Source organism: Thamnophis sirtalis, unplaced genomic scaffold (assembly GCF_051295495.1).
Source record: "Thamnophis sirtalis isolate CommonGarterSnake01/CBP01778 unplaced genomic scaffold, rThaSir2_p1.2 scaffold_4, whole genome shotgun sequence".
Lineage (NCBI taxonomy): Eukaryota > Metazoa > Chordata > Lepidosauria > Squamata > Natricidae > Thamnophis > Thamnophis sirtalis.
The window spans coordinates 42,530,992-42,547,240 of NW_028261384.1; the positions used below are offsets into that span (position 1 = coordinate 42,530,992).

The following is a 16,249-nucleotide window of genomic DNA, read 5'->3' on the forward strand; positions in this document are numbered from 1 at the left end:
TTTCTGGAAAAAATAAAAGATAAAGTGGACAGTGAACAAACTTGGTTATGGTTAACAACAGGTACATTAAAGAAAGAAACAGAGTCACTAATCCTGTCTGCGCAAGAACAAGCTATCCGCACAAATGCCATTAAGGCCAAAATCGAAAAATCCTCTGATGATGCCAAATGCAGACTTTGCAAAGAAGCTGATGAAACTGTTGATCACATCCTCAGCTGCTGTAAAAAAATTGCGCAGACTGATTATAAATTGCGGCACAATTCAGTAGCACAAATGATCCACTGGAATCTGTGCAAAAATTATAATATTAAAACAGCAACAAACTGGTGGGAACATCAGCCTGAAAAAGTCACCGAAAATCAGATGGTCAAGATCTTGTGGGATTTCCGTATACAAACAGACAAAATACTGGCACATAATACACCAGACATCACACTGGTTGAGAAAAATAAGGTCACAATCATAGACATCGCAATACCAGGTGATAGCAGGGTTGCCGAGAAGGAACATGAAAAAATCGCAAAATACCAGGACTTAAAAATTGAAATTCAACGACTATGGCACAAACCAGCAGTGGTAATTCCAGTGGTAATTGGCACACTGGGTGCTATTCCAAAAGCACTGGAATTACATTTAAAACAGTTAAAAATTGACAAAATCACCATCAGTCAAATACAAAAAGCCGCACTGCTTGGATCTGCACGCATATTACGAAAATACGTTACGACGTCCTAGGCCCCTGGGTGGGGCCCGACTAGTAACCAATGCCAAATCCGGCGAAACAACTGGCCGCTGTGATACAATTGTATAATAATAATAATAATAATAATAATAATAATTATTATTATTATTATTTTGAGCCAATATCATTTTAGTGTAGTGTGGAAAATTCTGAATTCGAATGCTTTGTAAGTTCTACATGATGTAATTTTTCATTCATGTTAGACTTTATCTTATCACATACATCCTTCATTATGATTATCTATTCTTCCATAAAAAATAAAAAAATATTTAGTGATGAATCATTTTCATGTATTTGTTGTTATACAGCAACTCTAAAAAAGGAATTGAATTGGTCATATAATACCATCAGTGGCAATGTAGCATTTTCAGTGATAGCAAAAAATTAAGAAAGAAATATTATACATATTTCAATCTTTTGCATGATTACTAAATCTCTCAGGATTTTGATAGTCTCATTAGAAATGTGAGATTTTGAATAGGAACATCAAACTTACAAATTCTCCTTCGGAGTTTTAGGAAGAAACAATGACATTTAAAAATTGTCTATCAAACAGGATGTCAACTTTTAAAATTATTAGTATTTGTTCTTTATAGCTTCTAGTTCCTGGTCAATTCTATGTTTTAAAAATACCAAATAAAATTATAGCATAATTAACAGCTGTTAGAATGATGCATCAAAATTTACATTTCTATTGTAGCAAATCATTGGAATCTAAAACAATATTAAATAAATTACATTCAATGCAATATCTAAGCAATAAGAAATTTCTATTTTGGCTGTACTGTAAGCATTCTTAAAAATTCAGAAGACTGTCAAGAAAGTTCAGAAAAGGGCTGTAGTTGAAACAAAATAACATCTAATATTTATAAGTATTTATACAATATAATTGTAGATTATTACTTATGATATAACCACTAGCAGCTCTAAATAAATATAAGTATAAACAATTACAGAGAAAGCTTATTTCATATATTAAAATATGAAATGGAGTATTACATTATTTTTTCGTTGTTCTCACTGACATCATTGTGCCCCTGACATCATGTTCCAAGCAGACAGAACAGAAATAGGACGTCTGGTGGAATTATGTTTATTTTAAAACATTAGAGAAGAATAAGGACATTTAAACACATAACAAAAACAAGCAGAATAGATGAAAATGAATAGAAACTTTAAAAAATAGATAACTGATCTTTAGATCTGAGTAGGCAATCTGTTTGACTCCAGATACTAGGATTGCTTTCTCTCATGGTTGCTATAAGACAAACTGTCTAAACTCACAGGAATTAGTATTTCAGATATAATCATTTGGCACGAACCTGAAGGTAGCATTACAGTAAGCTGCAGAGCTAAGCTGTTCCACATGAAAAACAAGTCAACCATTGTCTCTGTTTCAAAGCTTATGTCTTAAGTTGTATCTTACTTTATAGTATATTAGAATTGTAGTATACAATTCTGAATTACTGTTTTTCCCATCTGAGATAAATGTCTGGCTCTGAAATATCAGCAAAGATCTTTCTTCTTTTTACCTACAGCTCCAAAAGCCAAGGTACACAGACCAGGGCAAAATTTTAATTCAATTTGCTACACAGAATAGGAAAACACTGTTTCATTTACCTTCTACAATGGATCATTGATAAATCAAACTTGGAAAAGCCATTTCCAAGCTCCTAAGAAGGAACCAAATAGCCACTGAATATTTTAGTTAGACATAAGCTATTTTTATTCATTTGCCTTATTTATAAGTTGTTTCCTTTATAGTACATCTTTCCTTCAAGAAGCTGGAAAGAAATCAAGAAATCTCCAGACATATTTCCATCTTAGTAGGAAATTCCTTCAGAAACCCTTGACTCAATTACAATGAATGAAATTGCTGTTGGCACATATGATCCTGAACAACTTAAAGGGGATACTTGACAGACTACCTTCACCATTACATATCTTGCTGACTGCCAAAGTAATAAATGGAGGTCTTGTGTGAATAAAGATTGGTAAAGTTGCTCACATTTTTGGTGACATTTGACCTCTTGAATATTCTCTCTGTGTAGCCTAGTATAACATCTTTTAGGTGTCTGATCAAGACCTATCTTTTCATCTAGGAATTTATTAAATAAGTGGTTGCATTTGTTTCTGTTTATCATTTTATTTGTTCTAGTCCATTGTTTTTATTGTTATATATTTATATTTTCAATTGTGAAACTGAAAGAATTTATGAAAGCATTGAAATATACCAAGCAAACAAACAAACTGAATGGGACACAGAACAGCAATCCCAAATTATAAGGCAAATTCTGATTCTATATTCCTTAATGGTATGAACAAATCAAACATGGAACAAATTACTAAGGAAGATGGTAGGCTGTCCTTTGTTGGAAAAAATCAAGCAGAAGATATGAAACCATCTTTTGAGGATATTTTAATCTGGATTTCTATATGGAATAGTGGGTTGGGCCTTATTGCTTACATTGTTCTTTTGTTCTATGATCATGTAATTATATTGCGGTAAAAAAACAAAGAATATATTTTGTATGAAATTGCTAAGGTTCTAATCAGCTTTGACATATTACTTAAACCCAGTGTACTTGGTCATTTTAATGCGAATTATATATTAAAACATTAATAAATTGCTTCCTATTGAAGAAAACCTTTCTGGCTGCTTTCTAGGGCAGTGATTTTCAAACTTGGCAATTTTAAAATGAATTGATTTCAATTTCAGAATGTTGGATGGGAAATCACACATCTTAAAGTTGCAAATTTTGAAAATCATTATCCTACAACTTCTTAGAATGGAATCATATATTTAGCAACAAAGTGAATGTGTGTGTGCAATGGCCCAATAGTTAAAGACACTGAGCTTGTCAGCTGGAAACTGGAAGTCAAGTTTGAGCCCCAATTGATGTGCAACAGGATGACGTACCATGACTTGCCTCAACTCCTGCCCATCTAACAACACGAAAGCATGCAAATGCACATACATAAATAGATACCATTTTGGTGGGGAGGTAGTCTTCAGATAACATTGGATTCTTTGGCTAAGAAATGGAGATGGGCACTGCCCACAAGAGTTGGACACTAGTGGACAGAGAAACCTTTACTTTTACCTTTATACTTCGGAAGGAAATCATTTTCAACAGTTAATTTATTATATTTTGGGTTTTAAATAACTACAGTTTAAAAACTAACTTACTATTTTCAGAGGGGGAAGCTCAATACGGCCCAATGTGAACAGGGTGGGCTGAAAATACTGGCTTCTTCCAATGTTGTCATTATAATCTAGAAATACTGTAGATATTTCCCTCCTCCTTTTTCCTTTTTGCTTTTAAATGGTTAAATTTGCTTTAGGGGCAGGTTATACTCTGACCCATTGATTAGTTTGAAAACTATTTTTTTATTTTTAAATTAATAAATCTACATTGTACAAATAAGATCCAAAACAAGTACAATATTTTGTCAAAAATAATAATAATAATTTACAACATATAAAACATATTTGTAACTGAAACAAATCAAACAAAGCAATTGTACATATTTTAATTTCTTAATACTGCGAACACTGCAGAACATAAAAATGTCCATAATTAGAGCAATCTCCTGGAAATAACCTTAGCAAGCACTACAATTATCAAATAATTGTATTTGATAAATACAATCAAATAAAAAGCCTTTGCATCAAACTTTCACAGATGCAAAGGGAAAGAGAGAGATGGTTTTTTAATCTTCAAGAACAGATTGTTGAAAGTCTAAACTCTATGACTTTGACAGGAGGAACAGAAAGTATTAATCAGAGGAGTTTATAGATAGGGCGGGGAGAAAGGGAGGTGGGAGGAAGAGAAAGAGAGTGAGAGAGGGAGGGAGGAAGGGAGAGTATTAGCTCTTTATACAAGCATCACTAGTTTCAATTGGGATTTGGTTAGTGAAGACTTTCTGAATAGTACTGTTCTGTACAAGGATCATTGGACAAAATGAAGAACTGAGAGCATCCCAGGAGACATTTCAGTAAAATAAAACTTTAACAACATCTGTCTGTTGTTCTTTTATTACCTATGATTAAATTAAACTTTCATTCTTCTGAAGAGTATGTACTTTGAAAAGAGACCAATTCCAACCTTTAATAAGAAGTTACTTTTAAAAGGCTTTAAAACTGTCTCTTATTTTCAACAACAACTTAATGTTACTTTCTCATGTAAGGTCAAACACATTAAAATTTGCGATTCTGCCTGACGAACTATAACTCATTTACTTTCAATGTTGAAAGATTCCTTTATCTTAAGACATTAATTCCTAATACCTGCACATTGAGATGCAGCTGTCTATGCCTATCAATGTTAATGAAATTAGGTCTCAAGTGATTAATAGATTTTTTGAAATGTACAAATCAATTTTTTAAATTTATTGAAAAGGTCAGTCCTTTTGCGTAACAATGGAAAAGGCGGTGTGTGCAAAACTCTATGTACTGGTCAGGGAGAATCCTTTGCCATTCCAAAGTAATTTGTCATTTCCAGAAATAAATTTCACAGCCAGAACACATCTGGAACAGTACTTTCTGTTCCAGAAAATGTAGTTCCAGAAAATGACAAACTGTCTTGGAAGAACAGGATCTGCATATTCCAGGAGGAAAAAATATAGAACTTCTGAGGAACATCAGAACATTCTTTGACTGGAACAAAGTTTTGAACATGGGTAATTTTTTACAGAAAGCCTGTAACAGTAATAGAACAAGTAATAATTGTGCAACAGGGTTCAGACATGCCCAGTGATGCTATTATACAATACCATATTTAGTTAAACGCAACCTTTCAAACAATGTGAGAGATACTATTCAGGCATTTTAAGAGGCCACCTGGACAGACATTTCCATGCAATGTGAAATTTTCTCTCAGTAGAATGTTGAGAAAGAACTGGATTTTTAAGAACCAAAAAGTACTATTTTGTTTACCACTGTCTGGGACCATCATCAGAAGCATGAAGAGTGAAATGGGTTGACTGTATAATTGTAGCCTCATACTTTTTATGACACATGCAGAAAAGGGGCAGAATTTCAATTGCATAACAATATCTACAGATGACACCTCTTCAGGCAGACTTCAATTATATAGCTCAGGTGGTACGAACTGGTAAAGTGTTAAATATATTCAGATGAAAATATTATCCAGAAAATATTTAGTCTCAAAAGAAAGCACATTAACTGTGAACAGATTACAAACCCTACAGGTGCATACATACTACATACATGCATTTCAATGAACAACCGATATCTAGTAAAGTTCATTGGACTTAATCTGGCTTTATATTTTTAGGGCACGTAATCAATGAATAAAATGCATTGTTCTCCAGAATATTATATAAATTTCCTTAGCTTTCTCAAGTTTGATTTTCTTTAGCTGTATTGAAGCAGCTAAAGTTGTGGAATTATCTATTTTAGCTTGTTCTATTTTAAAACCCATCTCTTTATTTTTCCAAAGCCTGTCTATACTTCTTTTGGTGAATTTAATTGTATTCAATCATGTAACTATTATACCTCATTCCAGTGTGCCTCTAATAAGCAATCAATTCTATATTTATGGATTATATTAATTATTTACCCTTCATGTCACACTGAAGTCTTGCAATTTGGCATTTGTCAAATATAAAGCCTGATTCTTAATGTACTTGCACTATTAACACGGTAGTACTCAAAGCTAAATGAGTCAGGAAAATAGCATTGCCCAAATGGGTTCCTATAATGCTAAAAGTGAAGTTGGTTACAACATGGCCAAATGCTTTGTTCATCAGCATTTTTATTCTTAGGATAGTGTTAATATTATTATTATGATTATGTGTATCTTTTAATTGTAGAAAGAGGCAGGCAGGTAGGTTATAGCGGCTTACTCATATTTATTTGTACTTATTTTATTTATTTATAAATAAAACGAGAGGAAACTCTTCCATCCTAGATTCTGCCATATAACATTCCTTATGAGACCCATAACATATTTTTTTCTGCTAGATTTCATGGAATGGGCAGAAACTCCCAGAAATAACCCAGCCTTATGCCGTGAAAGGTTTTATAGGTGACTATCAGGACTCTAAATCTCACTGATAGTCACCTGATGGTCATGGCATAGTCAATAAAGCAATAAGTGAAACTCAAAAGAGTAGAGTGCAGGCGGACATGAAGGATACTTATAATTGCTCATGCCAGAGTATTTTAAAGCAACTTTTGGATACTCTTCAAGAGCAGCCCAAAATACAGTAATCCATTCAGGAAGTGAATAAGGCATAAATGGTTGTGAAAAGATCTCCCAATATAGGAAAGGGTGGAACAGCCCTCTTGGCCTATTCTTTGAACAGGAGTTGTAAGTCCAGGATTACCAAAATGATTTTGTTTAGGACAATGTCATATCATCCAGAACAATCTCGAAATCAGTTTTGCTAGGGATGAGCTTGACAATGAACTGGTCCATTCAAATCTACACAACCTTTAGAAACTGAAGTAGTTCAACAACTTTCTTGATAGGTCAGAAGCTTCCAAAACTCCCAAGTACTTGTATCTTCCTTCTGATATTACTGCTTTTATCAATTCTTCCTTATTAAATTTGAATTCATCATCCTCAACCATCTTTGCTGCCTTATTGGCAATTGTTTCACATTTGTGAATGCCAAATTGCATTACAATGTATTACTATCATATCTATGGAAATTGTTCAGTTTCTGAAAAAAGTCATTGATATTGCAATACCAGGTGATACATAAATGAACAGAAACCGCTAGAATGAAATATCACAATTTACAAATTAAAGTTGAGTGATTGTAGAGGAAGAAAATCAATGGTTATACCAATAGCAATAGAAGCCCTTGGACAAATACCCAAAGGGTTGTCTCAATACATGGAACCCTGAACTTATTAGATCTGAATATTCTGTCTTTTCAAAAATCCACTCTAACCAGAACTGCCTAAATGTTACCTTAACAGTTCTTAGGTCCTTGGTTAGAACCTGAAACATTAAGTTCAGTGCCAGACTGTGAATCGAACTGAAGGTTAAACAACAACAACAACAACAACAACAACAACAACAATGGCTATAAACTTTCAAACTACATCAAACTTCCCCATCCCCAGGGAAACAAGTTGAAATTTTCCAAGCCCATAACTACATTACCAGTCCAACCATTGAGTCCAACTGATCATAGAATCAAGCAACAATCCTAAAATGATACTATAGAGTCCAACTTAACAAACAAAGTCTTGCATCCAGTAATCTGTGGAATAGTATCTCTGAATATCAGTAGAGTATCTTGGTTTATCATAGTATGTTCCTATTCATGTTCTGATACATCTTTGAAAGATGAACAACCCCCCTTAGTGCCCAGCCAGCTTTCAATTATGTATGCTAGATCAGCTTTTTCAGTTATGATATGTGGCAGTATAGTATTTTTTCTGAAGGAAACCATCTGCCTACTTGTTGTGTTTAACTGAATATATTATCTCTATTTCTCCAGCTATTCAGAAATCAGATTAAAGAATTAAAATATACTGAAGAAAAGTTGCCATTACAAAACTTGCAGTGCCAATCATTTTTTTTGCTGAAGTTAAACTTTATACACATGTGCATAAAAATCAGCTGTTGCTAGCCTATTATCTTCTATTAGCCATTTTGATGAGCAGATTGTCTTTCAGTGTGATATGAAAAAAGAGTGAGCTATTTTCATGAGAGATGGAAAATGCTTCACGAACGGATGTATGTGTGCAAGAAAGACAAAGGGATTAATTTCACAGTGTGTGTGTGTGTGTGTGTGTGTGTGTGTGTGTGTGTGTGTGAATTCAGTAGCAGGCAACTGTTAGTTATCAGATAAACACTGAATCTTTTGTCCAGAAAGCAAAAATAAGTATGCTACTTAATTATGCTTATCCTATCATAATTAAATCATATTCCTAATTACATGTGCCTTTAAATTGAGAGAAAGGAGCGGAAAAGAAGAAACAAAGCTTTTAATTTTCCTTCCTTCCTTCCTTCCTTCCTTCCTTCCTTCCTTCCTTCCTTCCTTCCTTCCTTCCTTCCTGTCTTCCCTCCCTCCTTCCTTCCTTCCTTCCTTTCTTGATCATTGAAGACAAACTCTGCTTTTTGGTTTTTGAATAAAGCAATACACTTCTGGAAATTGGTGTCATAAATCTGAAATAAATCTCTAGTTTTCTTTCAGATCTATAGTTGAGGTAACCAGATCTGGATTTATTTTTATTCTATGCAAAAATAACTCTTGTTTAGATTAATTAGTCAAAATTTGTTATTTATTATGCATCCATATGATGGTATTTTATGAAAAAGAGCTATGTTTCTTTTTATGCTTCACAAAGTTTCTTCTCTCCGCCCTCCATAGTGGAAGCTTACAAATTATGGTAACTGGACCATTTGTGCAAGTTTAGAACTATGGTACCTGGAAGTAAATATTTTTCCCCAATATAGAGAAGTCATAATTTCATGCATGACTTACCTAACTTATATTTGTTTCAACAGCTCTAATTATGACTAAATTTAGACTCCTACTTTATGCTTATGATGTTGGGCTATGAAATTTACTAGGAATGGGAAACTGAGGTCCTGATTACATGTAATCTTAAGCCCTTATTGAGTCGCATGAGCAATTGCTGACTGTAGTTGTTAAAAATCAATACTTTTTGACATTTTGAGACATGAAATAAACAAAAAAATGGTTATTATGAATTTTAAATGAGCAGCAGCAAGAAAACCTTTCAATCCATCCTCAAAGCTATAAAATAGTAAAAATAATTATTGCCCTTCCCAAATATATGATACAGTTCCATCAATTTTCTGTCATTGCTTTGCCACTGTCTCTCAAAATATGAAAAATATAATCAATGATCAATAAAAAGCTTTCCTGTCTTATATTATACAGAATCACCATGTTTAACCAAATGTACATTTTTTTTAAACCATCGTTTGGTAAGCAGTGTATATGTGAATAGGATCTGCACCAATTGGACAGTTGTTCTCTTTTTTGAATGCAGTGCAAAACAGTTAAACAACATTTGGTCTCACCGATACTATGGTCACAAAAAGATTATAGTCCCTTTAATTCAAAATACTATACAGTACTACACCAAGATGTATTCCATTCGGCAGACACTGAAGAATATCTATCTATCTATCTATCTATCTATCTATCTATCTATCTATCTATCTATCTATCTATCTATCTATCTATCTATCTATCTATCTATCTCTATCTACCTACCTACCTACCTACCTACCTACCTACCTACCTACCTATCACTGGTGGGTTTCAAAAATTTTTGGAACCTCTTCTGTAGGTGTGGCCTGCTTTCCGGGTCCACTGGTAGAACCTCTTCTAACTGGTTCCATAGATTTGATGAACTGGTTCTACCAAATAGATGCGAACTGGTAGGAACCCACCCACCTCTGCTACCGACTGACCGACCGACTGACTGACCTATCTAATTTGAAATTACCCATCTCATTCACGGTGACTCTCTGTGGCATACAGTTAAAACTATTTTAAACCCACAAAAATTGTAAGTAGGCACACATATTGAAAATGAAAGGAAATTAAAGATTCACCCGTACTTTCTATTTCTCTAAGATGGAGGATTTATGTGGTGTTTACGCAGATTATTATTTTTGAAGTGTTTAAGACCTTATTTTAGCCTCATTTGTAAGAACTTTAAGCTCAGAGCTATAAATATAATGTATACTAGTTTTGTTGAATCAACGTCCAAAACTTTAATTATATCAATGCCAAAGTTAATCAATTTCATTCTGAACATATTTTAATTCTAATGGCTATTTTAAATAAATCTGGAAGAATATGCAATAATATACATGTAATGTAGAAATAATAGTTCTATAGGTATTTTGATTTGCTAAGCCACTGGAAGTTTTGCAAAGAAACAAGACCTTCTATTGAAAGTTATTTCACAGCAATTTTCTCTTTCTCATAAGGAATATACTTTGCATTATTTCATCTACTGAAATTAGGTGGCTACACATAAAAACATGTTGGCAACAGTATCATAACTGAAAACATTTCACTTCTGTTAAAACGTGTTATTCCTTATTTCTCAAACCTACTCATAAAGTAACTTTTACATAGGAGGCAAATGTCGCAAAAATGACTCAGATATTTTACATGTAAACTTACCTGCCTCAGAATGGCAGCATTCTTCATAAAAAGAAAAATATGGATTAATCTTATACATGAAGAATGGGCTATTTCAATCATTGGTTTTAAAAAGCCAAAAAATGCCAACTATGCTTGGAAAAAAAGATCAGCATAAAACATACATTAGAACATTTGGGATAAATGTTGAAATTTTGAATTCTGTATTTGATTCTTCTACAATAAATTCTATCAACTCTCTTGTTCTTTCTCTAGAATAATTTTGCAATAGGAAGTGAAGATATGATTAGATAGATAAAAACATAACATTGTTAATTTGTCACTATCGTACATTCAGGCATAGATATACAAAGAGATCTAATCTAATAGACCTAATTTTATTTTTGTATAGAAAACCACAAGTGACCCGTTATTCCTTCTGAAACAATAAATAATCAGCCTTTAAACAAAGTATGTGTATAAAGGAAAATATATTGCTTTTTTATTTAAAAAGTGGGAACATACTAAGTTCTAATAATAGGAAAGTAAGATGCAAATAGTGATATGAAATGAACCAAACTTTGTAAACAAGAATATCCAATTAAAATACTATGAATGACATGCTTTACAGTGTATAGCTACGATTAAAAATAGTACCAATCACATTATATTACTGGGAAAGGTCACAGAATTTGTTCTCCATGCTTCACTGTATGCCTTAAATGAGTTGGCAGGCTACTATTTTAACATTTCATTATCATTTAGTTCCATTCTTTTCCTTTATATTTATTTGAATATAGATGCAAGTGATAACATGATAGCACCTGATCAAACAGACCTTAATTTACAAAAATAGTCTGTCAATGCTTCAAATGCAAAAAGTTTTCGAGCATTTCTGCAATGGAATGATGGTATCCAAACATTTTTTTCCTTCCTATTTCTTTGAATCACAGCCACTAAATTTTGTTCTGTGGTAAGCCGCTTTTTGTCTTTTAAAAAACTTGAAACCAAGGCATTACTGAATATCTTTCAGAATATTACAAATATTGTACAAATGAACAGGAAGTTTAGGTCAAAACAGGATATTCTAAATAGACCACTATGAAGGATGACTATGGATGTTTGTCAAAAACAGCCAAGACAAGGACCACCATCAACATGCAATCAAAAACCCCTATCTTTTTATTTTAAAGTTGTAGGTACTTTTCTAATCCCTTTATCCAGGACATCCATGTCTAATTACTTAATTAATATGAATTTGTGTTAATACAAAAAAGCTATAAAAAAATAAAAAAACCCATAGAATCAATGGATCCTTATTTGTAGGCCATGAAGGCCATTTCTGATCTTTTTGTCAGAATTCCTTGCTAAAACAATTCATTTTCCCCCTGAAATCAATGTATTCTAATATATAGAGCTGAGGTGGCGCAGTGGTTAGAATACAGTACTGCTGGCTACTTCAGCTGACTGGTAGCTACAGTTCAGCAGTTCAAATCTCACCAGTTCAAGGTTGCCTTCCATCCTTCTAAGGTGGTAAAATGAGGACTCTGTTTGTTGGGGGTAATATGATAACTCTAAAACTGCTTAGAGAGGGCACTATGAAGCGGTATATAAATCTAAGTGCTATTGCTATTGCTAAGTGCTATTGCTAATAACTCAACAGACCTATTTCATCTTTTTAAAAAAATCCAATAAAACCTCCTCCAAATTTGGAAGTAACTATAACATATGTTTGGTAGAAGCTACATTTATGAGGCTTCAAAATTATAGACCTTAGCAAAATTATTTATATTCCTATCCCATTTGAAATGTATTGCAACAAGTCCTTTAACAAGCAGACATTATAAACATGTACACATATTTTAATTTATACACAGAACAGCTTACCTATTAATGTAACTGAGAGCAACGTATGTGGGTTGTTGCAATTCTTGTTTTTCTAATACACGTGGGTCCGTATCTGGAATTCAAAGTATACAAACAGATTAGAGTTTGTTGTATCATGCAGATTAAGCACACTTGAAACCTCTTTTCTCAACATGCAGCCCAGACAAAGACACAAAAGTATTTCACATCTATGGAAGATATCCCACATACTTAGATTACCTTCATTAGCAATGAAAGGGAGTGTGTAGAAAAAAGATCAAGAATGCAAAACATAGTGGTGACTATTTTTTGTATTAGCAGATGTTACGGAAAGAGATTTGCCTTATTACACTGTTACATCAGACAAAAGCTAATTATCGATTGTTTAAGACGTTTGACTCTTAATTTGGCACTATTGTTTCTTATGGTGTTCATAATTTGCAATAGTGCATTTTAAAGTAATAATATGATTCTTTATTACAAACATGTAACATAAACTGCAACAATTATATGGTAAATAATAATAATAATAAATTAAGCTACACGTTATTTTCTAACCCCCCCTCTTAATTGTCTTCTTTCCTTCTTTCCTTCCTCTTCCCTTCGCCCCGATTGCAAATTCTTCATTTCACTCTGCTATCCTTGTTTCCCCACCACTACCATATTTGCATATGTAAACTAGACCAATCCCAGGCCAATGCATAGCTCAAACACAGGTATGTCTCTGCTGACAAAATAGCCTTTTGATCTTATACTCTATGAAACGGGAGCTGAGAAATCACAACTATTTCATCCCAATCAAGCGTGCATGTTCATCTTAACATTTATCCTCTTAACTATGGAATTCTTAGCAGCCTTACTCTACAAATACATTTTCCTTTGGTTTAAACACTTATCTTACTTGCTCAAAATGCATGAATCAGCTCCTTCAGATTTCCTGCCCCTCAACCTCAAACTTTATAAAGATTTCTGCTTTTCTATTGTATAGGGCCCTTCTTTCTTGCAAAGCAGGCACCCAGTGATCATTGAATAAAGTTTGGTCAATTCTCCTCAGTAGTGAGCTCCTTTCTTCAGATGAAAATTTCAAGTGTCAAAAGTTTGTAAGCTGCAGAAAAAAGCCATATAATTTTTAATAATAAATGGAAAAAGCACAGTATCATCAACACTTATAGGATTCTTAAAAATAGCTATATGGTCAAAACAAACAAGCCAAACAAAACAAAAGTGAATAGCTGCATCATATTATTTCAATATATTATAAAATGCATTTCTATATTATTGAAAAATTGTATATCTGATCCCATAATGAATTTTTAGTTTGGTTGTCTATAGAATGGTGTGATTTCTTGGAAATACAGTAAAAACTCTTGGTTCAATGAAAGTAAGAGATTTGGGGGCGGAGCCTGGATGCCGTGACGAGATGACGTGCGATCTCAAAGCTTTGAGATTGCACTCAATACTTTTATTGCTGGGGGTTCCCAACGGACCTAAATCATGCCGAAGAGATGGTGAACAGGAAGATTACATCTTGCTGATCTTGGGGATATTGCAAAATCTTCGAGAAAAGCAGGTCTAAAGTCTTCTGCTGGCAGTAAAAATTCCAATCTTTCAAGGCTGACAAACTCAGGGCAATTTGGAGGAGAAGTGTTTAGCTGGTAAGAAACTTTTATTGTTTAAAGAAAAACGGACTGCCTAATTTTTTTTAAAAACTAACTTAAATCATAGAATAGAAGAACTTAGCAGCGATTTTGATCTTTCTAATGGTTTTGGACAGTGGTTATCTTACTTTTTAAATGTTATTTACATGGATTGATTCTAAGTAAACCTTTTCAAATGGATGGATTACTCTAACATTTCTTCTGACTCTCTGTAAGCTACAAATTGACTACAAATTGACTGTTTACATCTTGACACTTTTACTGCTTGGCTGTTCTCGCTTAAGATCTGATAAGAATGTACAGTTGTCCCTTTGTAGTCTGCTTTTACTTGCGAATGTTTCAGCCTTGCCGAGCTTTTTTAAAAAAATACAACTGCGTATAAACATGGCGTCTCTTCAAGCATCTCTCCAAGCGATACTTTCAGCTTTGAAGAGGGTGTTTGATACAGAGGAAAGATTTGAGAGAAAATTGGATTATTTGGTGTATTTGGCAACAAATTGTGAGGAAAAAACTGAGGATGTTCATCAAATATAAAATAAGAAGATGGAAATTCGGAGTTACTCGGGGCAGCCTTGGAGTTACTCGTGCTGCTTGGAGGGGAAGATGGCAGCGCTGCGCTGATGACGGCGGCGTTTCTACCTTGTTTTTCGGCAACTGCTGGTTTATCTAGCCGAGCGGTGAACTTTGGGGGCCCCATTAATCTGACATTATGACTCATCATCATCGCCCCGGAGAGGCGGGGATCTATCTGGACTGACCAGGACCGGGTGGATCGGGCGGCTGGCTATGGTTGCCGCCGCCGTAGCCCTTCTTGGATGCCCCCCTCCCTCAATTTCGCTCGGCTCCCTCGTTGTTGCAGCCTCTTCCCTTCGCTCCTTGCGTCTTAGGCAATATCTTTCCTTTTGTTTGCCTTTGCTGCTGTGGAGCCTCCTCCTGTTCCCTTGCCTAGCACTGGCCCTCCACTATCCTGGCCTGTGACCATCTGATTTTGGCCTTTCAACATCCGACCTCCTCTAACCGCATTGCCACCTGTCACTGCCCCTGGAACACCAACTCGGACAGCGCCTACCTAATTACAACTCTCAGGAACGCCATGGACTGTGTATTTGCAGTGCATTCGTTTTATGGAAGGAGCGATAGAGGATGGCAGAAATACGGGTGGGGACTTGGCATCTTAACAACCGACACCCACTCCTCTTTCTTGACCTGTTCCAACCACCCCCAGACTTTGGATCCGCTCAGGCCTATAGGAGAGGGGGAAGACAAGACATTCCCCTGCATACCATCTACATACCTTCTATGGACCATTGTTGGCTTTTGTTTTGGATTACACCTTGATCTGGCGGGGGTGAGACTGCAAAGCTACCGCTTGTTAAAATCTGGCGTTTACGCCCTGCCCCCCTCCATTTGCAACCATCTCACCCAACATGGACCTTGGAACTTTGGCCTTTGGGTTTCTTTTCGGGACTTAGAGGAAGGGAGAAGGGTGGAGCAGCTCTCCCTCCTCCTTCCGCACTACTGTTTACTTTAAATTGCACTAGCGCAGTGCTCCGCAAATTTTATTTAGGTGGTGTGAATGGTGTGACTGTTGGATGTCCATACCCACTTTTTAAAATTTGTTCAGTTTCTAACGGATAAAGTCGCTCGGATTCAGACAGATCTGAACTCCAATTGCACGGTACCAGCCGAGGTAATGGGGAAAGATTTTGAGCAGATTTTATGGAGCGAGTTTCAAGTTGTCGCTCCTGAGGAAGTGGACAAGGCCATGGGAGTGGTGAGTGCCTCCACCTGTATACTGGACCCGTGCCCCTCCTGGCTGGTCTCGACCAGCAGAGAGGTGACACGTCGCTGGATCCAGAGGATAGTT

At 34.9% G+C, this 16,249-nt stretch overlaps 1 protein-coding gene across 1 annotated transcript in view; it reads right to left on the reverse strand.

Annotated features, from left to right (window-relative positions):
• JAZF1 (JAZF zinc finger 1) overlaps window positions 1–16,249 on the reverse strand; it is a 161,919-nt gene that overhangs the window by 56,569 nt on the left and 89,101 nt on the right. The window contains exon 2 of the mRNA XM_014056910.2: window positions 12,746–12,818. Within this exon, the coding sequence (XP_013912385.2) occupies window positions 12,746–12,818 (73 nt within the window). The remainder of the gene's footprint in view (window positions 1–12,745; window positions 12,819–16,249) is intronic.